This window comes from Alosa alosa, chromosome 22 (assembly GCF_017589495.1).
Source record: "Alosa alosa isolate M-15738 ecotype Scorff River chromosome 22, AALO_Geno_1.1, whole genome shotgun sequence".
NCBI lineage: Eukaryota > Metazoa > Chordata > Actinopteri > Clupeiformes > Clupeidae > Alosa > Alosa alosa.
Genome location: NC_063210.1, coordinates 15299335 through 15326834, shown reverse-complemented (window position 1 = coordinate 15326834; position 27500 = coordinate 15299335). Strand labels below are relative to the sequence as shown.

The 27500-nt window shown below is 43.2% G+C and overlaps 3 protein-coding genes across 4 annotated transcripts in view; all 3 read left to right on the top strand.

The window, feature by feature from the left end:
* ttyh2 (tweety family member 2) overlaps positions 1–11939 on the top strand; it is an 87501-nt gene extending 75562 nt beyond the window's left edge. The window contains exons 7-15 of one of the 2 annotated variants that reach the window (XM_048233798.1): positions 365–434; positions 673–728; positions 4254–4346; positions 4899–4991; positions 5574–5716; positions 6101–6292; positions 7071–7149; positions 8764–8790; positions 9695–11939. In XM_048233798.1, coding sequence (XP_048089755.1) covers positions 365–434; positions 673–728; positions 4254–4346; positions 4899–4991; positions 5574–5716; positions 6101–6292; positions 7071–7149; positions 8764–8790; positions 9695–9775 — 834 coding nt within the window. In that variant the 3' untranslated portion in view covers positions 9776–11939. The remainder of the gene's footprint in view (positions 1–364; positions 435–672; positions 729–4253; positions 4347–4898; positions 4992–5573; positions 5717–6100; positions 6293–7070; positions 7150–8763; positions 8791–9694) is intronic. The other variant, XM_048233799.1, reaches the window with a different exon arrangement.
* Positions 11940–12093: 154 nt separating this feature from the next.
* LOC125287583 (dynein axonemal intermediate chain 2-like) lies at positions 12094–23743 on the top strand. Its single transcript, XM_048233496.1, has 13 exons — positions 12094–12202; positions 12506–12696; positions 13178–13339; positions 13518–13639; positions 14152–14294; positions 14448–14561; positions 15316–15455; positions 15748–15870; positions 16206–16429; positions 16937–17072; positions 17689–17835; positions 20585–20818; positions 23510–23743. The coding sequence occupies exons 2-13, from the start codon at positions 12514–12516 to the stop codon at positions 23540–23542; spliced, it is 1761 nt and encodes a 586-aa protein (XP_048089453.1). The 5' UTR covers positions 12094–12202; positions 12506–12513; the 3' UTR covers positions 23543–23743.
* A 1110-nt stretch (positions 23744–24853) lies between these two features.
* Positions 24854–27500, top strand: part of kif19 (kinesin family member 19) — a 51955-nt gene continuing 49308 nt past the window's right edge. The window contains exons 1-2 of the mRNA XM_048232839.1: positions 24854–25373; positions 26247–26327. Coding sequence (XP_048088796.1) covers positions 25335–25373; positions 26247–26327 — 120 coding nt within the window. The 5' untranslated portion in view covers positions 24854–25334. The remainder of the gene's footprint in view (positions 25374–26246; positions 26328–27500) is intronic.

Here is a 27500-nt window from a genome sequence, read left to right as displayed (position 1 = left end):
AGGGGCGAGGGAACTAAATAACAGCTAGAACACCACACACTGAGTGTGCTTTATATGTTTAAATGTGTTCACTGTACCTCAGGAACTTCAGTTCACATATGTGTGTGTTTATGTATTTGCACATGTGTGTGTGTGTGTTTCCGTTGGTGTTTATATTGTCTGTGCGTGCGTGCATGTTTGTATGTGTGTGTGTGTGTGTGTTTGTGAGTCTGTGTATGTGAGTCTTTATGTGTGCGTGTGAATCTGTGTTTACTTGTTTCTCTCTGTTTGTGTGAGAGTCTGTGTCTGTTTATATTTTCTGTGTGTGTGTGTGTGAGAGAGAGCGAGCTTCCCTGTATATTGATTGATGGCTCTATCCTCTCAGGGCACGAGTGACTTCTGTGTATCGCCGGATAAGTTCATAATGAACCAGACGAAGGATCTGATCAGCTCCGGTGAGTTCTCTGACTGGCCTCACAAACAAATAGTACTTTATCACAGTAATAAGGACTAATATAAAGAGATGCTCTATTCTATTGGTTGACAGACTTTAGTAATAGTTATGATAATTAAGTTTTTGTTGTATCACATCTTGTTTTCCTTTTGCTTGCTAAACCATATTCTCTCTCTTCTCTATCTCTCTCTTCTCTCTCTCTCTCTCTCTCTCTCTCTCTCTCTCTCTCTCTGTTCCAGATATTGTACATTACTACCTGTACTGCAGCCAGACCCTCCCCAACCCTTTTCAACAGGTACCTTCACACTTCATACCTTAATGTGTGCACATCACAGTCTAGACCTGTTTTCTCCCCTCCAGGGATTCCTCCAGTCCCAGTCTGAGATTTTGTGTTCTCTATGGATCAGAGTAAAATATACTCTCTACTTACTTTTAGGGACCGGGGTTGAAGATGGAGGGGCCATCCGTCACACACACACACACGCACACACACACACACACACACACACACACACACACACACACACACACACACGCTAACCCACACACCCACATGTGCGAGCACACACTCTAATTTTGTCTTGGCCTCTTCCACTTTGCAACTCGCCTGTTGTATTTCTCACTCTCCTTCCTTTTATAGTGCACCACGCTGCTCTCTCTCTCTCCATCTCTCTCTCTCTCTTCCTCTCTTGCTCACCAGAAAGATTGCACTCTTCCTCTCGCTTTTTAGGTCAGACAGGAGAGAGAGAGAGAAAGAGAGAGGGATGGAGGAAAAAGAAAGCCCTGTGTTCCACATATCTGGCCCGTGTGTTCAGGTCCTATTACTGTGCACCGGTAGACATGCCCCTCAGTATCAATACGGAGGAGGGATGGGGGATGTGGGGGGGTTATAGCCAATAACAAGCGGTCCAGAACACGGACACCTCCCCAACCCACCCCACCCCACCCCATGTCCTTATAATGCAGCAGTGGGCATGCACTACCACTTCCTGCCTTACACATACGCACATATAAATATACACATGCACGCATACACACAGCCGGAAACACAGACAGACAGACACACACACACAGAAAAACATCTTTCTACATTTCACTACATTTTATCTCACTACTCCTTCATTACCACATTACAAACAAAAGCCTCTCTCACAAACCTAACATATCTATAATTATTCAAACAAACAAACAAACAAACACACAAACACACACACACACACTCTGCACACCGCACATTCGTTGCTGTTCTGCTCTTAGATCATGCTTTCACTCTGCCAGGATACACTGCATTAATGCCCCACTAATTGCCACTCTACCCGGGCAGATATTCCTGTAGTTTCAGCCAAGCCACAGTGCCATGGCACCTGCTTCCACCAGCGCTAGCGCCATCTAATTAGCGCCTAGCAGTTTTCTGTGCCAGGCTAATGAGGTCCTCAAGGTCGTAGCCCGGGAACTGGAGGAGAGGAGCGGTCATGGAGAGGCCTCTGGGTTCATGGGGAATATGTCTGCCCGCATAACAGACCTTCACATCCTCTCTACTATCCTGTCTTCTCCTTTTTTGGTGCTCATTTTTTATTGTTTCTGTCGGTATTATGCTACAGAAAAAAGAAAGATCGTCATACTTACAGTATCTCCTGACGCAAGAGTTCCCCTTTCCCTGTGTGCGTATGAACTAAAGAACAATACAGCACAGTTTGTGTCTTTGTCCACTGAATAATAATCCTAATTACCCAGTTCCATTTCCACTCTCTCCATCACTTCCTCTGTGGATCTATTCTGTCTGTGTCTACTCTTCCTTTCTCTCCTCATGTCCTTTCTCTCTTTTCTTCAGACCTGTTTTGATCTTTCTCTCTCTCTCTCTCCCTCTCTCCTTTCTCTGTGTCCTACCCAGTGCATGTAGCACATAGCCTAATTAAATCCCGGCAGAACAATGGCCTGAGCTCACTTTGGTCGTTTATTTGTGTGCAGGCGCGCCATCTAGATAACAAGAGACAGCAAGAAAGAGGTGTGGGCAGAACGAGTTCAATCAGACGGGATCTATCCTGTGTGCCGGTCACGGCTAACTGGCTGTGTCTGCCGCTAGCGTCAGAATGCTTAATGTAGTGCCATCGGCTCGTGCACATCATTGTCTGGGAGATGGGGGGGTTTTTTTCACCTCCGAAAATTCCACCGATCTCAGGAGGGAGCTGGAGGGCCTGGTTTTGAATAGACACAGATGCCAGATAGCAGTGGCAGGCCAGAAGGACTCCGGGCTTTGTTAGTGTGATTAATTTGGCTTTGGTGACATTAGTGAAAACATGAGTAACAAGCTAACTAAAAAATCTATTTACTTACTCACTTATCTATTTACTTACTCACTCACTTATTTAATATTTTCTCATTACTTATTTATTGTACTATTTACTTATTACTTCAGTTGATAAGCAAAACATACAGTCGAGACAGTGTCTTGAGGGTCTCTGTCAATCACTCTTAGGCATTTGCCAGCCATTTGGTGCCCAATGTATAGGTGAACATTTAAAATATGTCCAATATATTCTTTAAGCTAGTGTTACATGTGTTAGTAAACATGTCCGACGCACAGATGAGGGTTATAAATGTGTGGATAGATAAGTGCTGAAAATGCTATCATGCTGAATGCCTCCTGATGTGATCTGATGTGGATGGTCCCAGATGATGTGGATGGTCCAGAGATGAGCTGCAGCTCAGGAAGAGTGAGTGCAGTTCCTGTGTATTCAGAGTCTCTGGTGGTGTGCAGTCTGTCCACTCCTGTCCTGTTACGCCGGTGGTGAAAGCACACAGGGTTTTTGGCATGCTGCATACCATCATGGTTTTGGCACCTCAGTTATTCCCGCAAAAGGCTGGACGTAGAAAGAGAAAGTCTGTCCTTGGAGTTAGACTATCACCTCCATTGCCTGGTTATAAAAAGACCTTAGTCAGAGTCCCAAGCACAGAAAACGAGTGTCCTCCACATGTTTGTCACTATAAATCCCAGCTCCTTCCCTTGGGCAACTAAGACATTTCAGGGTCATCCTGTTCAATAAGCACAGACGGCCTTTTATGCCTGTGTCTGGTCAGTCCTGACGTAACTTCAGGCCAGACAGCAAGGCCAAGCCAAGGCAGAGCCCAGACAGACACATACCATGCAACAGTGATGCTGCAAAGGTCTATTTTTAGATGCATCATCAACATGTCAGTCAACATAGGCCAGACAAGACAAGTTTATCCCAGTTCACACACTGGTAATTCAAAGTGGTTTACAAATAAGTGACTTAAAAGATGTAAAAAGGGGTGAAGTGCACAAAAACAGTTAAAAGAACACCAATAAATAAAAGATCAAAGAGGAATTGTACATTAGAGAAGCTAAAAGAACATAGTTAAAATAAATGACTTAATGAAGTGCAAACAGTCAGTTGACAAAATATCTTGAGATCAGTTCTGCCAGCACAGAACATTTTGTCCTATCAGTGTAAAGGTAGTGATCATGGTCATATTCTGTGAGGAGGTGGTGAATTATTAACAGTTAATGAGAGCTTCACCTCCTGGCAATTAAGTGTCTCCAGCCTTGCTATTATTATTTGGTGATTAGTGCCCCCTGTTGGTTTACACTGGAACTAATCCTGAGAGCAAAATGTCCTGGAACTAAAACTAAACATTTTAGTGTTACTAACAACTGAACAAACAACTGCACCTTTTGGTTGATTAGTCAAAGTTACATTTAAATGTGATTGCAGAAGAACTGGTCCTAAATCCGTTTTTTGTATGTGGATACAGAAACCATAGTAGCTAGATAATGGCCGATATTTCTCCTCTGTTTCAGTCCCTGACGGTCTTCCAGAGGTCTCTGACCACAATGCAGATTCAGATCCAGGGTCTGCTGCAGTTTGCTGTGCCTCTCTTCCCCACTGCTGAGGTAAGTAAGCACATGGCTGACATTCTTCTCTGATGTGTTGAATTGAACGGAATTTCTTGTTGGCTGTGCATGGTCGTCTGTATGTATAATGTACAGTATAGCAGGCATTGTGAATGGTTTACATACCCGGGTGCCTTTCTAATAACTTGAAACTGACAGTGTACCAATACACCAATATACAGATACTGTATGTCTGTCTCAAATGCTCCCCTTCATGATATGATTGTGTGTATGGTATGGTATGTTTGTGTGTATGGTATGGTGTGTGTGTGTGTGTGTGTTTGTGTGTGTGTGTGTGTGTATTTAATGTTACTGTGTGTGTGTGTGTGTGTGTGTGTGTGTGTGTTTGTGTGTGTGTGTGTATTTAATGTTACTGTGTGTGTGTGTGTGTGTGTGTGTGTGTGTGTGTGTGTGTGTGTGTGTGTGTGAGAGAGAGAGAGTGTGTGTGTGTGTATGTATTTAATGTAACTGTGTGTGTGTGTGTGTGTATTTAATGTTACTGTGTGTGTGTGTCTGTGTGTCTCTGTGTGTGTGTTATTTGCCTGTTCACAGAGGGACCTGATGAGCATCCAGCATTTGTTGAATGCCTCCGAGGCCAGTCTACATCAGCTCACAGCACTGCTAGACTGCCGGGGACTGAACAAGGTAACAGTGCAACATGCAACGTCCACTGACGCTGTTGTCTTTACAGTGGACACATACAGTATGTTTGGACATTGGACACATAGCTGCATGGGTGGGGGTTGAGTTCAGGTGCCCCCCCTTCACTGTCAAGTGCTTTGGTTGAGATGAAGCACGCCATAAATGTGATTTACAATCGTGTTTATGTTTATGCTCCCCCTCTTTTGTGATTTACGATCATGTTTATGTTTATGCACCCCCCCTCCCTCTCTCTGTCTCTCCCTCTCTCTCTCTCTCTCTGTGTGTGTGTGTGTGTGTGTGTGTGTGTGTGTGTGTGTGTGTGTGTGTGTGTGTGTGTGTGTGTGTCGTGTGTGTGTGTGCATGTGTGTGTGTGTCTTGGCGTGTATGCGTCTTGGCGCCGTGTGTGTGTGTGTGTGTGTGTGTGTGTGTGTGTGTGTGTGTGTGTGTGTGCGTGTGCGTGCGTGCGTGTGCGTGTGTGTGTGCGTGTGTGTGTGTGTGTGTGTGTGTGTGTGTGTGCCTCCTCTGTGTGTGTGTGTGTGTGTGTGTGTGTGTGTGTGTGTGTGTGTGTGCGTGTGTGTGTTTCAGGACTACCTGGATGCCCTGATGGGTGTGTGCTATGACGGTGTGGAGGGGCTGCTGTACCTGTGCCTCTTCTCCCTGCTGGCCTCCTGTGCCTTCACTGTCATGCTGTGTGCCATACCACGAGCCTGGAGACAAATCGCCAACAGGTCCGACGCGCGCACACACACACACACACACACACACACACACACACCACACACACACACTTACTCACACAGACACAAACAAATACAGACACACTAGAGAAACAGCAATGCATAATTATTTTCCTTGACTTTATATATCTTCCCACGCATATACACATACAAATAATGGGTATCACATAAAACATCCCTCGCATGTGACCCCTGATATAAATGATGAAATGCAATTCATGCATGCATACATGTCTAGTACCTGTCAGACCTCTAAACTGGAACTGGACCTAGACCTGACCACTGGTACACAGTGACCTCCATGAATGTCCATTACCACCTTCACGGTGCCATAATAATCTCTAATTCTCCCCCCCCTGTTTTCCCCTGTCACAGGGAGCGTGATTACGACGACATCGACGAGGAGGACCCGTTCAACCCGTCAGCACGACGCATGACGGGCCATACCCCCGGTGCCCATGGCAACATGCACAGCTTCTGCAGCTACAGCAGCAGCATGGGCAGCCAGACGAGCCTGCACCCGCCCCCCACCCAGACTGTCAGCAACGCGCCCGTCTCCGAGTACATGTGAGCACTGACCGCCACTGCACTGCTTACCCCACCTACACGCCATCACCACGGCTACTGCACTGCTTACCCCACCTACACGCCATCACCACGGCTACTGCACTGCTTACCCCACCTACACGCCATCACCACGGCTACTGCACTGCTTACCCCACCTGCGCCACCACCTACTGCACCACATCCACCCACGCGCCATCACCACGGCTGCACTGCTTTACCCCACCTACACACCATCACCACGGCTACTGCACTGCTTACCCCACCTACACGCCATCACCACGGCTACTGCACTGCTTACCACACCTACACGCCATCACCACCGCACTGCTTACCCCACCTACACGCCATCGGCACATCACTGGACACCCCACCTACACGCCATCACCATCTCCACTGCACCGCTTACACCAACCAAGCTAGTGAATCGTGCTGTCAAGTGATCTGTACAGTATGTGTGTATATTACTGTATTATCTGATCTGTATGTGTGTATATTACTTATGTTTCTCTCCCTTTATCTCTCTCCCTTCTCCCCCTCTCTTCTTCTCGCTAACTCTTATGTTTCTGTTTTTGTCTTATTTATTTATTCATTTATTTACTTATTTGATTGTGTATGAAATTCATTTTGTTTTGTTCTTCTGTTCTATTTTACTTTGTTACTCTGTTATATTTTATTTTGGTTTATTTTGTTTTCTGCTGTTTTGTTGTGTTTTCTTATTTTACATTTCATTTATTTATTGTCTGTCTATTTGCTGTCTTTCTTTGTCTTCTGCTCTCAGGAACCAGACGGCGCTGTTTGGTGGGAACCCTCGTTATGAGAACGTCCCTCTGATTGGTCGAGGCTCTCCTCCCCCTTCGGTGCGTTGGGTCCCAGAGAACATGTCCTCCTCATGAGGACAAATACACACACACACACACACACACACACACACACACACGTTACTACACTCACAGAAGTTAAAAAACACATACACTGTACACACAGACACACACCTACTCACACTTACATTCACACACACACACTTTAGTATCTCATTTTTCTCTCTCAGTCTCTTTCTTGTAAAAGATTATAGTTTTGACTCAAAGAGATTTGTTCTAGGCAGGCAAGGGATGCCAACACTTACAGCACTCTGGAAGATTTAGTCTGATTCCGTTTTCAGAAACACCTGTTTCTACACCTCGGAAATCCTCATCTTTTCATTCTCAGCACCACGTCAACAAGCTCCGTCGTGGAAAAGCCTTAGGAACATAAACAGAAACGCTCACACTACTTGAAAATGAGTACACTGAATCGCAGGGGAGTTAGAATTTCATTTAGCATTTATCATCACTAGACTTTCATCACTCTTGTCTGGGTGTCTACATTTTGATGTGGGCCTAAAAATCTTAGTCAGCCCTCCCATGTTCAGGAAGTTACCCACATAGTTTTTGATTGAAGTAATTCTTCAATTCTTATCTCGACCATTGGGCTTTTTGTTTTCAGTTATCTGTAGTTAGAATCTTGCCTTTTCTGATGATGTCTCGGCGTGGTGTTCTCCGGCTGGGTTTGTCACTGTGCACCTGTGCTCTCGTGCTCTCGTTTCCACTCTCATCAAGCCGAGCTTCCCAGCTGACTGCCCCGCATGCTGCCCCCCCCCAGCTGTAGTTAAGAAAGAGAGGGAAAAGAAGAGAGATGCCACTTCCTGAATTTAAACTAGCCCCCAAAAATGACTTCTACTTTCTCCTCAAGGATGTTTGCTCTTCGTTCAAGTGAAGAGGAGAGAGAAAAAAAACATCTGTCAACTTGGAATGAATAGCAGTTGGGCCAATTATTTAATCAGGACTTTGTTTATGATATTTATCACGGGTATTGTCTTAGGTGCTTTCACGGAACTGGAAACTTAAACTGGGAACAGACCTGAAGTCTGCTCCCAATTTTAAGTGGAAGAACAGTTGCAAGGGAAACCTCACAGGGAACAGGGAACAACCATGAGAAGAACACAACTCACATAATTTATTGATATTATAAATCAGCTTGAATACTCCTACAGTGTCAATAAAGATTTCTTCATATGTGTGCACTGGTTGTTAGGTATACCACTGATACAGATTAATATATTTTCATATTCCGTAAATTCAATACTATCTTTTGAGGAGAGTTGGTTATTTTGTAGTTGCTATTTTCAAAGGACGTATATATTTGGAGACTAGTTTTTTTCTTTATAACTTTTGTAAGAAAATGACCATAATCAGTGCCTTGCTTTGAAAGGATTGCTTTGAGGATATTATGTCTCCTCTTTGCTGGTCCTTTGTGTATCTCTGAAATGATTCTGTCTGCCTCTGTCTCTCTGGCCTACTGTTTAATCCCCGATGCGAAAGTGGCTTTTTTGTTTTCAGCTAATAGCCTTATGTTTTTGTTTGTTTGTATGTTTGTATGTTTTCTTTTCTTTCTTCTTCCTTCCTCTTGAAAAAAAAATAATACAATTTTTGGAGATAAACTCACAGCAATTTAGAAACCGAGTAAGTTATGGCTTTCCTTCTACTTATGTCTGTTCTGTTGTCTCACATGTCCTCCATTTTGTATGTTTTATTTTTTTTTCCAACTCTACCCTACTCCTGTCTTACTTTATAATATCTGTAACCCCCTCCCTGCCTATAGCTCATCCCTGGCATGGCTTCAGTCCAATGGAATTAATGTGTGTTATAAAGTGTATCCATTTCCTTTTTTTAAATCAAAGATAGGATGTTAACCCCTCCCATCACCATATTATATACTCCCTCTTTCCCTTTTATGGGCGTGTCACTTCATGACTGACAGTGTCTGACCTCTGACCCCAGATATAGCTCTCCCTCCGTGCATGCTGTGCACGTCCGGGTGTGCCATTCTATAGACTTAACCACCATGAGGTTTTGTCTCACGTGTGCTATTTCGTGCTATAGAATATTCTAGATTCCCAAATCTGTTTTTTTTTTTATCCTAAGACACCCCATTGAGAAGATAAAGAGTTTTTTCTTTTTTTAAATTGTTGTTACACCCTGACCCCAAGTTACTATAACCCAAGTCCTATCTAGATGACTTACTTGTAAGACTTGCTTGCTGTATGTAGACACTTTACTGCCCTCTTGTCTCTGACTGATGTCACGATTTCTGATGTTTGTGTCTCTTGGAGATGATGTGTTACGTGTTCACCACACTTGGCATCCACGTTAATAATGCATTAATAAGACAAAACTGTAATATATTAACCACAAGTGAAGTTGTAATATTGCCATGAGCACAGAGTGAGTAAACTTAAGAGAGTTTCAGTTTTGGTAACATGTCACAGCTTTCAATCCATACCTTTCCTCAGTACTCCCGCTTTGAGGAGACTTGTAGAAGAGCTGCAAGTCTTGATTTTGTCTCTCTGTCCATCTCTCTTTGCAGTACTCACCAACCATGAGGGCCACCTACCTGTCCATGACGGAGGACCAGATACGACACTTTGGGAACGACTTCCAAGCGTAGGCCTGCGGAGTCTCACCACGTCACTCTGTGTCTTCTCCACGTTTTTGAAAGTGAAATTCATATGGTCAACACCAATACGGACACACACACACACACAGGAAATAATATCTTTCCAAAGAAATTAAAATATGAAAGAGAGAGAGACATAGACAGTGTGTGTGTGTGTGTAATAGTGGTCTCAGTACTAGCCTGCTGCTTTTGGACAATTACTTTTGGAGGACAAGAAGCTGGAGGAGGAGGAGGAGGAAAAGGAGGAGGAGGAAGAGTGCTTGAGAGTCCACACAGACATCGCCACAATTTCTGTCTCATGAAATACAGTTCAGCATCTCAGGACTTTTCAACAATGCAACCGGTCATCCTCTGTCCTTTCTCTGCTGTCCTCTGCCTCTGGTCTTCCCTCAGTATCCACCTACTCCCCCAGCCTAACTGCTAACCCTGTCATATCAAAGTCTGTATCTGTCATATCACTTAAATGTTAAATGTTTTCGTGCATTGGAACATACAGTACAACAGCTCTTCTGTCTGTCTTCCTGAAATGCTGGTAGATTGTGAGCAAGGATGGAAGATGATCTTGAATGGTAACAAAAGCACATCTTTTGAACAGAATGGATCTCAACAGACTTGACAGTTTTAAGTCTGGAAGCTGTTTTTACCTCGTATGAGGGACATGAAAGAGAGTCTGAATTCATTTCAGATTTTGGCAACACATTTCAGTGAAATCTCATTGTATATCTATGGAGGCAACTCCAGTCTTACCATGCAGTCTTCTCTGTGTATATTGATAAGAAAAGATGTAGTGCGGAATTGATTAAATTGATTAATAGTGATAGATTCATGGTATTACAAAACTGGCATTACTATCATTATTTACTTTGCCCAATGTGGTGAACAAAAAAAAATTGATTAACAAGATGTTCTGTTTAAAGTGAAATAACATTCTGGATGATAATCCGTTTGTCTGTTCGGGAGTGAAAACAATTATGTTGTTTAACAGAAAAATTCTTAGCATGTCCTCTGTGCCTCTTTTCGACATGTTTTCGACCTCCTGTCCCCACCCTCAGCACACTGTACAGCCATCGACGGTTACAATCTGTAGCCTATCGTCTACATGAGCACAGTTTGCTGGCCTCAGAGGAAGCCAACTCTTATGTATGTGGTGTGTGTGTGTGTGTGTGTGTGTGTTACAGAGACTGCTCTGTATATGAGCACATGTGTACTCACCAGTGTTTATTGAGGTGTGTGTATGTGGCTAAATCTGTGATACACATGTCTGATGGTGGAGCCAGTGATATTTTGGAACTGTTGATATTTGATATGTTCAACATTTAAACCACACTGTCCATATTCCCTACTAGTGAAACTAGCAAAACATTTTTTTAACGACAGTCATATATTTCTCTCTGGGTCCTGTGAAGCACAAAATCATTCAAATGAAGTGCTTGTGAAACTGAAGTAAGGAGTGATTGAGTGAGTACAGTAGCCTACTGTGCACACATGGTGGCCTAACCAAGGCTACCTCATTCCTTGCACTCTGAGCCATTAAAATGCCCCTTTCTGTTTGCATATCCTCCATTGAGACCCTTTTCCATTTCCCATAGCCATGGTAAAACTGTTGAAGTAGGCTAACCAACTTATGTACATAGCATGTATAATAACAAATTATTTGTGTGTGGATTTTTTTAATTGTTTTATTTTCTGTCTAGTCTATAGCACATGCAAGGCTCTTAGGCCACTAAAGTTTGACTAACAGAGCAATTTGAACTTACTTCTGAACTTACAGAGCAATTGGAGTTGCTCCAAGACCACGAGCAAGGGGAATATTGTGGTAAAGGCATTTCATGTGTAGCCTTATTGGTGAGTTTTTCTTAATTGTCCATAATGGAACACTGTTGCAATGATGTTTTTAACAAAGTGTCTTCTCAGTTGTGGGAGTAGGTCACTCTTTCCCTTTTAGCAAAGACAAAAAAAAAAAATTCTACCACTGTCTGAATTGTCATTGCGCCGAATTTTTCATGTTTTACTTTGTGTTTTCTTTTCTTTTTCTTTTGATGTTGGGTGCATGTGAGTCGACACTGCCCTCCACAGTGAGTGGTGCGTGGTTTCTATGTGGCGTTATTTCTCAGAAGAATAACGGTGTTGACAATAAAAGTACTTTTAAACATGACTCCCCTGTTATTGTAATGAATGATGAAAAAAAAAACTTCTGTTGATACACTGTTTTTCAATTGTATCACTTATAAAGTTCAAGTAGCGGCCGAATAGTTGCAACAGTTCTGGGCGACTAGAAAGTGGACAAGTAGGCGGGTGATGTTGCTAGGATACCATAAACTTTGATAGATTTCAGTTCATCGTGGAACAGGAAATCTGAAACATTGGAGTGATAATAATTCACACCTTCATAATTAGGCATCCACCCCCAAGGGGAAGGTAAGAATAGCATGGTTATTAGAATTGCAGTTAAATACCTTGTTCGCCTTGAATATTCAAGTGTTGTAGGCTTGCTGAAACAGCTGGCCAAAGGATGCGTAGCAATAAAGCTAAATGTTAGCGAAAGGGTTTGGCTAACTACGTTAACGTTAACATACCCGGTTAGCCAGTGAGGTTTGTTGGCCAATGTCAGCTTGACAATAAACAAGAACGTCAGAGATATGTCAAGGCTACATGAAGGTAACGTTACCTGTCAGTAATTGTTATCTTTCAATGTTTGTCCATTAACATTTGCGCCCACAGCATTCACAATGGAGATTGTGTATGTGTACACAAAGAAGCGCAGCGACTTTGGTCGACAATGCAATTTCTCGGACCGTCCTGCCGAGCTGCATGTTGACATCCTTCCAGACCCTTCTCTAGCTGCTAACTTTATTGGGAGAGACCCATGTGATGTGCCGACACAATGCACGCAAGAGATGTCGGAACATGAGGTTGGTGTCCCCAAGGTGTTCCCTATGTGATATATTGAGCAACGTTTCCCTAGCAACAAACCATGTCATATTTGAGGGACAAACTGTATGTATTATCATTTATCCATCTACTAAATGAAGAGAGAATGGCCATTCATGAATATCCTCGAAAATGTTTCGTTGTCTGTCTGTGTTAAAAAAGCCAGTTCCACATCTCTTTCAAATTCTTCATTTAAAGGGCCAAGCCTAGGCCTCTATCCAGTCTTAATTTCAACATTCAGAGAATAGTTATGTTTTAATGTAAGTTAGTTAATGTGACATTGCCAACATTTTCAAGATGAATTCTATCCTCAATTATCACACAACAGTATTCAGTGTCTTAAGTGTTGTGAGATTGCCTTGCTTCGATGAAGGAGATAAGGAGAACCATTTAGTCATCCATACTAAGTTTTTCTAATGACAGCATAGAGGGCTGTGATGTGAAAATCTTGTCCTCCACCAGGTGAACACAGATCGTTATGACTCTGAGTCACGAGGCATAAACCACGTGGAGGGTGGCTGGCCTAAGGATGTCAATCCCCAAGAGATGGAACAGACCATTCGCTTCCGCAAGAAAGTCGAGAAGGACGAGCACTACATCAATACCATCATGCACCTGGGCAGTGTGAGTGCTGCCCTTCCCCAACAATAGAGTGTGCTGGCTATAAGGGTGTAAAAGATATTTAGTGTGTAGTGGCTTCACCACATATTAATATCTTCTGTTAACAACATAATGGGGCCCCTGAATAGCCTAGTAATGCAGCTTCGTCTTCATGACAGACCTTTGTTCCTCCGCACCACAGCTCATGGAGCACTGCATCCAGCAGAACAACGCCATCGACATCTACGAGGAGTACTTCCACGACGAGGAGGTGGTGGAGGAGGCTGAGGAGCAGCCATCGGCCAAAACCATCAACGTCTTCAGGTGTGGCGGGGGGTGGCAGTGGTGGCGCATCCATGGAAAATTGTTGTTGTTGTTATCCATGGAAAAATGTTGTTGTTGTCCTATCCGCTTACTTATCCTATTCTCGCCCACAGGCACTCTGGTTGTCCTAAGCTGTTATTCTCTCCCTTCTCATTAACACAATATATGAAAAATGCAGAAGCCTGTGAACTTCAATGTTTACATCAACATAAATATTGAAGGACAGTGTTGCAGAGATTTAAGCCAAGCAACTGTTGTGTCATAAATATTTCAAATGGACTAGTTTCAGCATGCCGTGGTATGTGCGTATGATGCGTTGTAAAGATTTGCTTTGATTGACAGGACAGAAATGATGCAACAGGAGGATAATGGGGAAGGGAGATGACGGGGGGAATGACCACTGGCTGGACTCAAACCTTAGTCCATTATGTTTCCCTGGGTGCTGATACTTCCACCGTGCAAAAGCTCCAGTAGTGCTACCTCTGAGATGTCATTGCTACTCTCTCCCACAGAGACCCCAACCCGGTGAAGCGCACAGCCACCAGTCTCTCCTGGCACCCCGATGGCAGCTGCAAGCTTGCCGTGGCCTACTCCTCCCTCGAGTTTCAGAGGACAACTCAGGACATGTGCTATGACTCCTACATATGGGACATTGGTACGTTGTGTCCGTTCATCCTTCTGGCCGTCTGTCTATATATATATATATATCTGTGTGTCTATCTATCTATCTATCTATCTATCCATCTATCTATCTGTCTGTCTAATGTGTGTAGAGTTTGAAGCTTAGTTGTTGATTTGTTCCCTGCAGAGAACCCCAATAAGCCTGACATGACTCTAAAACCAGTGTCCCCTCTTGTCTGTCTGGAGTACAACCCCAAAGACTCGCACGTCCTGATTGGAGGAAGTTACAACGGCCAGCTCGGTGAGTCCACACTAACCCTCACCTCTCAAATAACTTCTATTGTGCAAAGTTGTGAGGAACTAATTTTTTGGTATTGGTAAAAACAGACTGGCTTCAACCTCAGATTGAGCCTGATTCTTCTGTGTCTCATATATCAGCCCGAAATACCTTACAAACCCATGCTCTCAAATGAAGTCGTGGCCTAAAGCCCGCTTCCTCTGTTCGACTATAACGAGCCACAATTGAGCCATTAGATTTGCATCGTTCGACTTAAAGGTTGTCTCGCTTATCCTATTCAGTGTATTTATGCAGTCTGGAAAAAAATAAAAACCCTCTCTCCCAATCTCTCTATGTCCCTAATTGCCTAGAGTTGTTTTGTTTGTTAATGGAATGGCTTACGTAAGGCCATTCAAGGGCAGCTTTTAGGCCATCTCGTCCAGACTGAGGTTAAGACTGCTGGCTATAAAGTGGACTTATGTGTAGAGAGTTTGATTAACATGTGGCTATATCCATATTCATGTGTCCACCTGGGTGCAAATTGAGGTTAGGTGTGTGTGTGTGTGTGTGTGTGTGTGTGTGTGTGTGTGTGTGTGTGTGTGTGTGTGTGTGTGTGTCTGATCAGGTGTGTGTGCATATTCAAGCCGCTGTGTTCTCTCCCACTTACTTCTGCCGCGGTTGTGTACTCTCACCTCTACTCTCACCCCTACTTTGCATATGCATGGGCTCACTGGCTTGCTCGCCCGCTGACTGACTCACTGGCCTGTCCTTTGCTCAGCCTACTGGGACACGCGCAAAGGCAGCCAGCCTGTGGAGATGTCGGCCATCGAGCACAGCCACAGGGACCCCGTCTACAAGGTCATCTGGCTCCAGTCGAAGACGGGCACAGACGCCTTCTCAGCCTCCACAGATGGCCAGGTCAGCAGGTGGACCTCCACACACACACCCAGGGCACTCTGTTTCTGCCAACACCAATAGAGAGAGAACAGATTGACCCTCATTGAGGGATTAATTACCTGCAGATAAGAACACACAGGTAGCCCAGGGAAAAAGTGAAGCAGGCATGTTTTAATACTTTCTTTATGAAATATAGTATGTATTTTACATAACATTAAATATTTATCATTCTTTCTGTGTATACTCTGTTACCCTGTTGGTCTGTCTGTGTACCTATCTGCTGTGTCACTGTGTGTGTTTTTCTGTTGTCCAGGTGCTGTGGTGGGACATCCGTAAGTTTACTGAGCCGACAGAGCGTCTGATCCTGGACCCCAGCAAGAAAGGCAACCTTGAGAACGCGCTAGGGGCCATCTCTCTGGAGTTTGAGACCACCATGGTATGAGATGAGAGACCACATACCCACAGGAGCGACCGACTACTAGGTCACACAGACTCACACATTCACACACACACACACACACACAGAGACAACGCTATGGTCAATTTCAACAGTGTAAAGCACATGCCATGTAATGATTATGGTACTACATATTGATAGCTACTGTATTTTCGTCCACTACAGCATTTTAAATAGAGTAAATAAAAAGAGTTATAACGTTTTATCGTACTTCCTTTCAAACATTATGAGTGTAACTTGAATGTCTTTGAAGCTTTGGCTGCATGACAACAGTAAAGGCACTGAATCTGAATGGCCCAACTCTCGTTGTCCAGCCAACCAAGTTCATGGTGGGGACTGAGCAGGGCCTGGTGGTGTCCTGCAACCGCAAGGCCAAGACGCCCGCCGAGAAGATTGTGTGCACCTACAGCGGCCACCACGGCCCAATCTACTCCCTGCAGAGGAACCCGTTCTTCCCCAAGAACTTCCTGACCGTGGCCGACTGGACCGCACGCATCTGGTCCGAGGACATCAAGGAGTCCTCCATCATGTGGACCAAGTAAGTGGATAGGCAGGCACAGCAACATCACTCTGAGATTAGAAATAAACAATCATAAAAATGGTTGGTACATCTAGCAGGATTTCCAGAAAAGCTAGAGGCAACACAGAATGTGCATTCAAGCAGACTGAAAACACTTGAAGCAGCACTCTCAGTGTTGGTCCTAATGAGTTGAGTCACTTGATTCAAGTTCACATGTGATAAAAGAGCCTGTTTGTGAGAGCTCCATCTCATGCCAGGAAGTTAGCAGCACTCTTAGTCAGTCACAGCCAATCTCTTAGCTTCTATTTCCAGTAAGTGCTCAGTGTGTTTCCACTAAAGTACTTTTTCTACATGGAAGGTAGCATCATATAGCCAACAGGGTGTTGAATCCATTAGTGTTTTCTCATCAATAACGTGAAGAAAAATAAATCAATGGTTTCTTTAATCTTACGATCACAATAAAAAAATATGGATTTGGCAGTGGTTTTCACAGCCTGGTGAGAATATCTTCCTCCCCACCTGCAGGTATCACACAGCAAACTTGCTGGACGGCTGCTGGAGTCCCATGCGTCCCTCTGTCTTCTTCACTGTCAAAATGGACGGGACATTAGACGTGTGGGACTTCCTGTTCAAGCAGAATGACCCCATGCTCACCCTCAAGGTACAGTATGGATGGCTCAGACCCAGGGGTTCTGGATTCTATAAATCTCCAGTTCCTTTGATAGTTGTGAAAACACACACATACTGTAAATATGTATATATATATGGGCCTTTAATTCTTCTCATTTGAAATGGGGGACTTAAGTTCATTTTATGAAATTCAAATGTGTTGTCACAGGTGTTTGGAATACAGCCCAGGACAACTAGAACAATTAATTTAATTTAATTGGTGTCTTTTAAAAATAAGTGTGGGTGTATGTGCAGGTTTGGTTAATGTATGTGGGGGAAAAAGAGAGAGAGAGAGACAGAAGCTAAGCTTTTGAAGCAAGGCTTGGCTGATGGCACTGTGTTGCACAAACAAAATCAGGAGGGTGCTTTCTTGGTCAGTCAGCGATTCTGTCTAATTACTATTGAGTGTGTGTGGGTGTGTGTGTGTTTGTTTATGTGTGCATACATCTAAGTGTGTGTTATCATGTTATTATGTGTGTATGTGTTTATCTACTTACGATTGTGCTCACTATCAAACACACTGTGTGTGTGTGTGTGTGTGTGCGCGCGCCTGTATATGTGTGTGTGTGTGTGTGTGTGTGCACGCCTGTGTGTGTGTGTCTGGTCAGGTGTGTGACGAGGCTCTGTACAGCATGCGGGTGCAGGACAGCGGGCGCTTCATCGCTTGTGGCTCCCAGTTGGGGACAGCCACTCTGCTGGAGGTCTCCTCTGGACTCTGCACGCTTCAGAGGAACGAAAAGGCCCTGGCCACCGCGGTAAGAGCGCATCCATGATCCTCACCACACTCGATCAACAGCCGTAGCCCGATAGTGTAGCACTAGCATGACCCTTAAAGGTGTACTGTCACACCGGTGTGCCTGGAATGTTGGAAAATTAACATTCTAAAGAATATCTGGGTTCATTCTCTTTTTAGGGCTCTGGGTTCATTGAATTCAACATAGAATTTTTGGACCTTGAACTGTTGCGGAACGGACTCTTAGATGTTAGAATGTTAGAATGTTCAAAAACCCACACCTTTAAGGGTTAAAGTATTTCACATGTGTTAGTGTGCTCGCAGGTTGAGATGTTATGTTGCGCTGGTAGTGAGTGGCATATACTAAATTGCCATATTGCCATAAATTGCCATGTGGGACACCTACTGTAAGCCTCTTGTGAGGCTCTTCCTCAAAGTGAGGCTCTTCCTCAAAGTAATGAATGCCGGTAAAACTATGGGAAAGCCAAAACTGTAGAGTCCTGTCATCAAAATTGGATGTGGATTTAATATGTTGTCCTCACATTGATGCAGCCTAATATAGCCTACTACAGAAGTCAGAAAAGCAAAAAAAAATGTGCCACATTAGGGCAATCCACCCTACATGCAGATGTCTGTTATGTGTAGTACAAGGTATAGCAAGTACAACAGGCTTAATTAGTTGCCTGTTTGTCCACCAGTTTAACACTGTCCTAACTGCATAGTGCATACTGTACAACTCGAGTGAGCATCAGCAACAAAATGGCTTTGATTACTTTGTGTTTTGAATTAGAATGATCTAACTGGACCCAATCAAAGCAGTGCTGTGCAGCGCAATGTGACATGACGTTTTGCCGGACAACCCTGTTTGTATCTTCTTTTCTCCTGCTCGCTGTTGTTCTGCTATATGGAACGAGAAACATGACACAGTAGAATGGCATATCTATATATTCCCATAGATCCAGTGTGGACAGAAAGCATGCAGTGCTACGCGCCAGTCAGAAGCTTGCATGCGGTGAGGAGAAGCTGTAATCGTACATGTAGGAGAGTGGACAGAAGTGTTGAGTCAGAATGCACTTAGATAAGACCACCAGTAGAGGGAGCTGTAGTGCCAGCTGGAACACCCTGACCATAGATGGGTCCAAGCGCCTACGGGGATCCTGGTTTGAAATCCAGCTCTCTTTTTAACCCGTTTCCTGCCACTCTCAACTGTCAAATCTGCAAAAAGTCAAAAAGCTCCTGAAAATATACTTAAAAAAAAAAAAAAAACTAAGAAAAGACCACAGGCATAGACGCAGCATGATACATCACATTTATGCTGACGCAATCAGCATAAAACAAATGCAAAACAATGCAAAGCCAAGCATTTTACGGTGCAGGCTTATCAGCAAAGTCCATACTATCCTCTGGAGAGTCACAAAGATATCTAGGCTAGCGGTTAATGTTGGGCCATCTGTGGCCATGTTTGGACAAGATCATTAGCTACAATTAGCAGCTCCTCTTATCTGAGTGATCTCAGGCAAACCAGAAAGCCATTCATGATTCGTAGTAGCCTTGCTGGTCTCAGAGAACCATGGGTGAGTTTAGTTGACAAAAATGCACCAGCAGTGAAAGATGTCGATTTGGGAGGATTTATAGCACAGCGGTAGTGTCGGTATCCAATGCCACATACGGACCCAGTACCGGTACTCATGCCCGTGTCCGACCTGAGGTCATTTTTGTCTTTCAGGTTTCCTTTTACATCTTTCTCTCTCACTCATTTCCTCTCCACTCTTCACTGTCCTATCAAATCTCCTTCCCTCTGGCAGACGATACAGGGCACTGTTTGCTGACTCAAAGACAGCTTCTTTCCCCAAGCAGTCACTCTGTTGAACACTCAGTAACAGCCCCCACCCTCATACTGAACAAAGTCAATCAACACTGTTCTGCTCATCTACCTGTATTATTAATACATGATCATTGCACTGAACCGCCTTGCACTATATTTTTAATCTTAAACCTCAGTCTATACTGATATTGCACTATCCCCACCCTTTCAACTGTATATTGCATCTTGCTTGTGTCTGTTGAGGGGTCCACGACCATGGTTGTTGTTGTTGTTGTACCATTGTCATTGTTTTATGTTTGTTTGTAAGCACTTTGGTTCAACTCAGTTGTTTTTAAATGTGCCATAGAAATAAAGTCTACCCGGCAACTGCACTACCATATACCACCCATAGTGTCTATCTATTTATTTATTTGCAAATGTACATTCTGTATTTATTCTCATACATAGACATATTCTACTGCCTTCATTCTATTCTTACTGTTCTGTTTTTATTCTTTTTACTCCTTTATGTTGTTTATTTATTTATTTATTTATTTATTGTATCCTTATATGTTATGTGAATGTTGCACTTGCGAGCAAGATTAACCGGAGTCAAATTCCTTGTTTGTGTACGCAAATCTGGCCAATAAAGCTGATTCTGATTCTGAAATAAAGGCAAAAAAGCCACAAAATAAAACTTAAAAACAGAGGTCAATTTACCCAACAAAGTACAGTTGCTGTATGTATATATATATTGTGTGACGGAGTAAACAATTTGGTCAAAGATGTCTTCCTTATGTCGTCCATATGAGTGTGTGTGTGTGTGTGTGTGTGTGTGTGTGTCTGTGTTTGTGTCTGGTGCCCTGATGTTCTCCTGTGTTCCTACCCTGGCCATATGTTTTCCTCAGTCATTCAAATCAGAGTGTGTGTGTGGTGCCCTGATGTTCTGTGTCCCTCCCCTGGCCAGATGTTTGAGCGGGAGACCAAGCGGGAGAAGATCCTGGAGGCGCGGCACCGCGAGATGAGGCTGAAGGAGCGCAGCCGCTCTGAGCAGAGCAAGGAGGACGACGGCAAGGAGATGGACGGCGAGGAGAGCACCGACGACATGCTGGCCCGCACCGAGAAGGAGTTCTTCGACCTGGTGGTGTCCGAGCAGAAGAAGAGGGCCAAAGACGAGGAGAAGGACAAAGCCATAGAGCAGGTGGGAAGGAGAGACGTGTGCATTTAGTCATTTTTGGGGGGTTTTGTCTAAATTACTTACCACAGTGGCTTTCACAACTTTTCACAATGAGTACCACCTACGAAAACAATTGGCTCTCCAAGTACCACCATTATGACTGGCATTAAAATACAGGTGCTTAGGCCAATTCAACTACATATTTTACATACTGTTTTGCATGGTCAAGTCTTTATGAAAAGACACCTTGTGTCTGAGTACCACTAGTGAGAGTCCGCGTACCACAGTTTGAGAACCAATTGTTCAAAATATCTTACATTATGTTACATAAAATAACTATATCTTGTGATGCCAGTCAAAGGGTTGTCAGAGATTTCTTTGCAGTAATACGGATGGCTGAAATGATTTCTAGGTGGTTTCATTAGGAACCTTTCCTGAGAAGGTTCTTGCTTGAGCCTTTATTGGTTCCTCTGTGGCAACCAGCAAAGAACCCCCTCTGTAAAGAGTGGAACAAAAGATCTTCAGTCGTCTGCTTGAACACTTTGTGACCCCAACATGTTATGTAACCCTTTAGCTAATACCAGTTTCCATTCAGTGAATTCACGCAGCCACTTGCCTGATGGTCACCAAGGAGCGACCGTTCAGTGTTGCTCAGATGGTCAGCTAGTTCTGGATGGAGGCTGTTTTCTCCACTCTGTCCTGTCTGCTCCATTAGTTTCCTGCCAGATGTAACGGCACCTTGTTGCTGTGAGATTAGAGCTGAGCTCGTCTTGGTCCACTGGCCAGGGAAGATAAGGCGTGCCGGCCATCTATATATAGCCATGGGAGCTGGTGCCTGAACATAAATGCGGTGTGTGTATAAAACACACACACACACACACACACACACACACACACAAGCGGAAATCAATAACCATTAGCGATGCGAGTGGATGTCTGAATGCATCTGCATCAGGAGATGGCATCAGGTCCTACGTCAGGTCTAGTGACATCAGCAGTGCAGCACAAGCCCCCAGCACACTCTCCCCAGCTGTCTCTCTCTCTTAAGCTGTTAAGTTTTTTTTTTTTTTTTTGCATGGTTCACATTGGTTGCACCATTCATATTCTAACAGCCCCCCCAAAATAATGAAATAGCTAAAAAATACATAACATGCTTAAATACTTTATTGTATATATTAGGATATTGTAACCGGAGGGTTGCCGGTTCGAACCCCGACCAGTAGGAACGGCTGAAGTGCCCTTGAGCAAGGCACCTAACCCCTCACTGCGCCGGGATTAGTGTGTGCTTCATCTCACTGTGTGTTCACTATGTGCTGAGTGTGTTTCACTAATTCACGGATTGGGATAAATGCAGAGACCAAATTTTGATCAAAAGAGTATATATACTTATATATACTTATACTTATACTTATACAGTGCTTCACTTTTTCCACATTTCGTTATGTTTCAGACTCATCTTAAAATGGATTCAATTATTTATTTTCTCATCAATCTACACACAATACTCCCAACACCCCACAAAAAAGCAAATGTTTGGAGTGTTTTGTAAATTTATAAAACAAATAATACAACATTACAACTTGATTGGAGTCCAACTGTGCCTAAATGAATTTGCTGGACATTAGTAGGAAAGGCACACACATCTCTTTATGTAAGGTCTCACAGTTGATAGTGTATGTCAGTGTGAAAAGCAAGCCACGAGGTTGGGAGAATTGTCCGTAGACCTGCAAGACAGGGTTGTGTGAAGACACAAATCTGGGGAAGGGTACAAGAAAATTTCTGCAGCATTGGAAGTGCCCAAAAGCACGGTAGCCTCCATCATTCTCAAATGGAAAAGTTTGGAACAACCAACAGTCTTCCTAGATTTGGCTGCTCAGCCTAACTGAGTAATCCGGGACGAAGGGCCTTGATTAGACAGGTAACCAAGGACCCAGTGGTCACTATGAATGAGATTTAGAGTTCCTTTGAGAAGATAAGAGAAGCCTAAAGAAGGACAAACATCAGTGCAGCTCAGTGCCTGGTTTCTTCCGCACACGTCATTGGGAATTCTGGCCAAATAGTTCAGTCTTTGTTTCATCAGACCAGATCTTACTTCTCATGGTCTGAGAGTCGTTCAGGTGCGTTTTGGCAAACTCCCAGCACAAAATGGCCTCCATCTGGCCACTCTACCATAAAGGCCTGATTGGTGGAGTGCTGCACTGATGTTTGTCCTTCTTTAAACTTCTTTAAGCCAGTGAATTCATTTAGGTACAGGTCGACTCCAATCAAGTTGTAGAAGCATCTCAAGGGCCATTGATAGAAATAGGATGCACCAAAGTTCAATGTCAAGTGTCATAACAAAGGGTCTGAATACTTATGTACTTATGTTGCTTTTTGCTACTTGTGTTGGAGTATTGTGTGTAGATTGATGAGAAAAAAAAAAATTGAATCCATTTTAAGATGAGTCTGAAACATAACAAAATGTGGAAAAAGTGAAGCGCTGTGAATACTTTCCGCATGCACGGTAGAACTCTAGCTGTGAATTGTACATTAGTGTTCTCAGGCCTGTAATTAATGAAAGGACTCATTGTGCTCACCATGCAGAATGGTCTGAAAGTGTGAGATTGATCGAGTAATTGGCACATTCAAGGAAATGATAGGCTGGGGATGATGCATTAACTCAGTCGAGGTGTTTGAATTGACATGCTACATTCATTTTTTTTTGTCTTATTACAGGAAAAAGATGTCTGCGATATAAAGGAAATCTGAAGCAGAGGATGGGGCGGCACTGTATTGTCATATTGAAATGCCACATGATGTGTTTTGAATAAAGAGTGAGAAAGGGAACAGACAGTGGTGCTCATGCACAAAAGAAGTGCTGCTGTGCACTAAAGAATGAGACAAAGCCTGTTCCGTGCATTGACTGCTGCTTTCCATGATTAAAGATATTTTTTTGCTATTTTGAAATAATTAGATGTGTGGGATTGTGACACTTTGTGAGCAAAAATGTCCTACAGTGGTCTGTTTTAATTTACTCCTTAATGTTGTTTTAGCACAGTAGGTCTATACATAAACTATTAACATTAGATTCATATTTCAATGTGGTAATATGGTGGCATCATGGAGGGGAGTGTCTCCAGGACGCTGGTTTCACTGTTAAGCCTTCATGAGGTGTCGTGGGCCTAACTTAACGAAACATCGGTGAATGAGGGTGCCCACTTGATAACCCCAATGACATGCCGCATACCATATACTGCTGTTGGATTGGCCATTTGTATTGTGCTTGTGACCATTTGTTGGCGGATTTGTGGGTAGTGTGCTTTTTAAAGTTAAACTTGAGCAGGGGCTTCTGAATGTGTTTTTACCTTGGATTTTGGCACAAGGGATTTTAACATCTAATCCTGTGTATTAATGTAATGTAAAGATTAAATTAAATTAAATTAAATTAAATTAAATTAAATTAAATTAAATTAAATTAAATTAAATTAGATTAGATTCAACTTTATTGTCATTGTGCAGAGTACAAGTACAAAGACAACGAAATGCAGTTTGCGTCTAACCAGAAGTGCAAAAAAGCCGAAAAGTGCAATGTGACATAGAGTATAGACAGGACAATACAAATATAGTGCTGAATACATATACATACACATATAGTGCTGAATACATATATATACTGTTGGTTTACAAAAGGTGCTTTAGAGTAATATAATTTAAATCAAATCTTCAACTGGTATTTTATCATCTTAACCTAATTCTATTTTTTAGGTACAGAAATTGAAACAACATAGTTTTTCATGTCTGCATTATGCAATACTATTATGCAATTATAAATACATTACTGTAAGTAGGCTACTGTAACTATAAGTCAGTTTGGACAAAAGCGTATGCAAAAACTAACGCTTATTATTACACAAACAACATTAGGGTAATGAACTAGCGCACAAAGAATAGAGCACATCTCGTGTTCTTTTCATGGATTGCGCACGAAGAAAGCGCTTGTTGATGTGTTCTACAAAGTCACCGGTAGGTGTCATGGCAGAGTATCCCCTACTGAGCAAGGAAGCGGTGGACCGCGAGCGCATCAGTCGCGTTTAATGACGAGTATATGAGCCTGCGAAGAATGCCCCTGTGTACACTTTACTACTGATCTCTAAGGGGATCCAGGAACAACACAGGAGTCGTCAGATGAAGAGGAGAGTGAAGGTTGAGAGGAAAGCCAGCTGACAACAACAAGCTGCCGTCTTTTCCACGTTCTCCGGCGTTCCTAGGCTTGTTTCATAGAACATTATCGGAAGACTTCACACGGAAATGAGCGATGTACATTTAAATTGCGAGAGATTCTAAATGATTGCGCTGCCTTTTGTTGAATATACATACGGAAGACTGGTCAGCTGCTCTGGCAAACGAATGTAGGCTAAACGTCAATTAAATTACTGTAAGGTTGTTACTATTTTTTTCCTTTTACGCAGCTTAGACATGGTATTGCGCAAAATGTTAGTTAGTGTGCCCGATTCAGAATAGACATTTCGTGTTCTGCGAGGGAGACGCACTTTGGAGAGTCATGAAGGACACATCTGAATCAAAGGACCAACAACTAACTGTGAGTTACCAATGACCTAAGTCCAAACAGTTCTAATGCTTTATGTAATCTAATGTTCTTTTACTGCTCAGAAAATGTCTTCTATAACGGGCTAGATCTCCTTTCTATGTGATCTGTGCTCTTCTGGCCCAGATCTGAATAATTCACGTGGACAGTCTCAGTTGCCTGTCCCCCAATATACAGTAGACAGGTCTCTATCATCGCACTGTCTGTCCTGTAGGCTACAGCCACTAAATAGTAGGCTAGTTGTGATGGTTGAGCCCGTTTCTCCATGATCTTTCTTAGAACTCACATGGTTGTTGATATCCCAGACACGCAGTTTGAAAGAGTTTTGCTAGGCCCTCTAATTTAATTGTATAGGTCAAACAGACACCTTGGAGTAGGAATAGTGGGAAAATAGGCTATGTTTGGATCTGTCCCGACTCCCATTTGAAGATATGGGCTCGTATTGCGCACTGTAGGCCTACTTTACTCTTCTTGTAGCATTTCTCGAGGGCAGGATATCCCATTCTAAGTAACTGCCCAATGGTATTTGTTTTCACACACATACAGACACAGTGGAGAAATGTTTTTAATATTGTGTGTTTGTATGGGCCTTGAGCTTTAAAAATGATGTGCAGATAAGTGCAATTATAGGTACATGTAATGTTTATGTATTATAATTGCATTACAAAATTCACTGACTCGTCAGCGAAACTGTAAGCCTACAGTACATCTCACAGCAGGTGCACAGCACAACTGATTACAGTGATAGAAATGTTTCCCTGTAGGCTTTTTCACATACTAGGACACCAGTATCTGAATACTCACCTTGTACTCAAAGTGTGCCATCATAAGTTTAATATTAAATTAAGTTAGTATTTTCTTTCTCAGGTTGCCTTGCGAATCCGACCCCTCAGTGATGCTGAGCAAGAAGAAGGAGCCTCCATAGTCGCCCACAGGGTGGATGACCAGGTCAGTGTGTGTGTGTGTGTGTGTGTGTGTGTGTGTGTGTGTGTGCTGATTCTTTCTCGTTCAGTACGGACGATGACAATAGGGGTTTTGGTCTAAGGAAAGGCAACTGTGCTCAAAGATGTGTGGCCTTTATGGATGTTTGTATACAGGGTGGACCAGGGTGGAGTGAGTTTATGGGCATATCGGTGCATGTGTCTGTGTGCGTATGTGCGTGCTGTGGCCAGCCCTAGCTGAGATAATACACTCAGGAACTCCTGTCGACAGATGAGTCAGTTACAGGATCATCACACCTCAAGTATATTTATTTGTGTGTGTGTGTGTGTATCTGTGTGAGTGTATCTGTCTGTGTGTTTGTGTGTGTGTGTGTGTATGTGTTTGTCTGTCTGTCAAGCTGGTGCGTGATGTGCAGCTGCTGACTAACTGGCCAGCTCATTTAGTTTGTTACGCATCAAGGCGATGCTGCCGCCAGTGTGCTGCTTAATGTCACCAGATGATGCTCCTGGTGAGCAGAACACCTGCTGAGGGCTGAGCACTGTTTAAGGTCACCTTTCCACTACCATTTCCGATTTACACTTTGTACGGATCCAAGTGCCCACAGGGACCCAGGTTCGAATCCGATCTGCGTTCATATCCCGATCCCACCCCATCTCTATCTCCCACTCACTTCCTGTCGGTTTTCACTGTCCTGTCCAAATAGAGGCAAAAAGCCCAAAAAATATGATGTAAAACTATGACAAATGTGAACAGGTTATGAAGTTAAGAAGTTCGTGTCTGCTAAAACGGCAGATACTTTCATTGAAACGTAGGTTTCGGGTTTTATGATTGAGGTTAACAAGCATCCCACTAAAATCTCAAATGTGCTAATAGGTACAAGGCGTAATTAAGGTTTTACACACCACTCAAAATCTACTGAGAGAGTGAGCAGTTTCAGATACCTCGGAGTTCACATCTCTGAGGATCTGTCATGGACATCACATATCCACCCTGATGAAAAAGGCAAGACAAGAAAATTCAAGATAAATACAGAGCTGTGCAAGTCTGTTATTTCTGGGAAAATTTACAAGTGACAAGTATTTATATTTGAATTATTGTCCTTTGTGCAGTTGAGAGTAGTTGTTGCAATCCCATTTTTACAGCTTTTTGTATCCGTGCAATTATGCAAGTGACAAATAC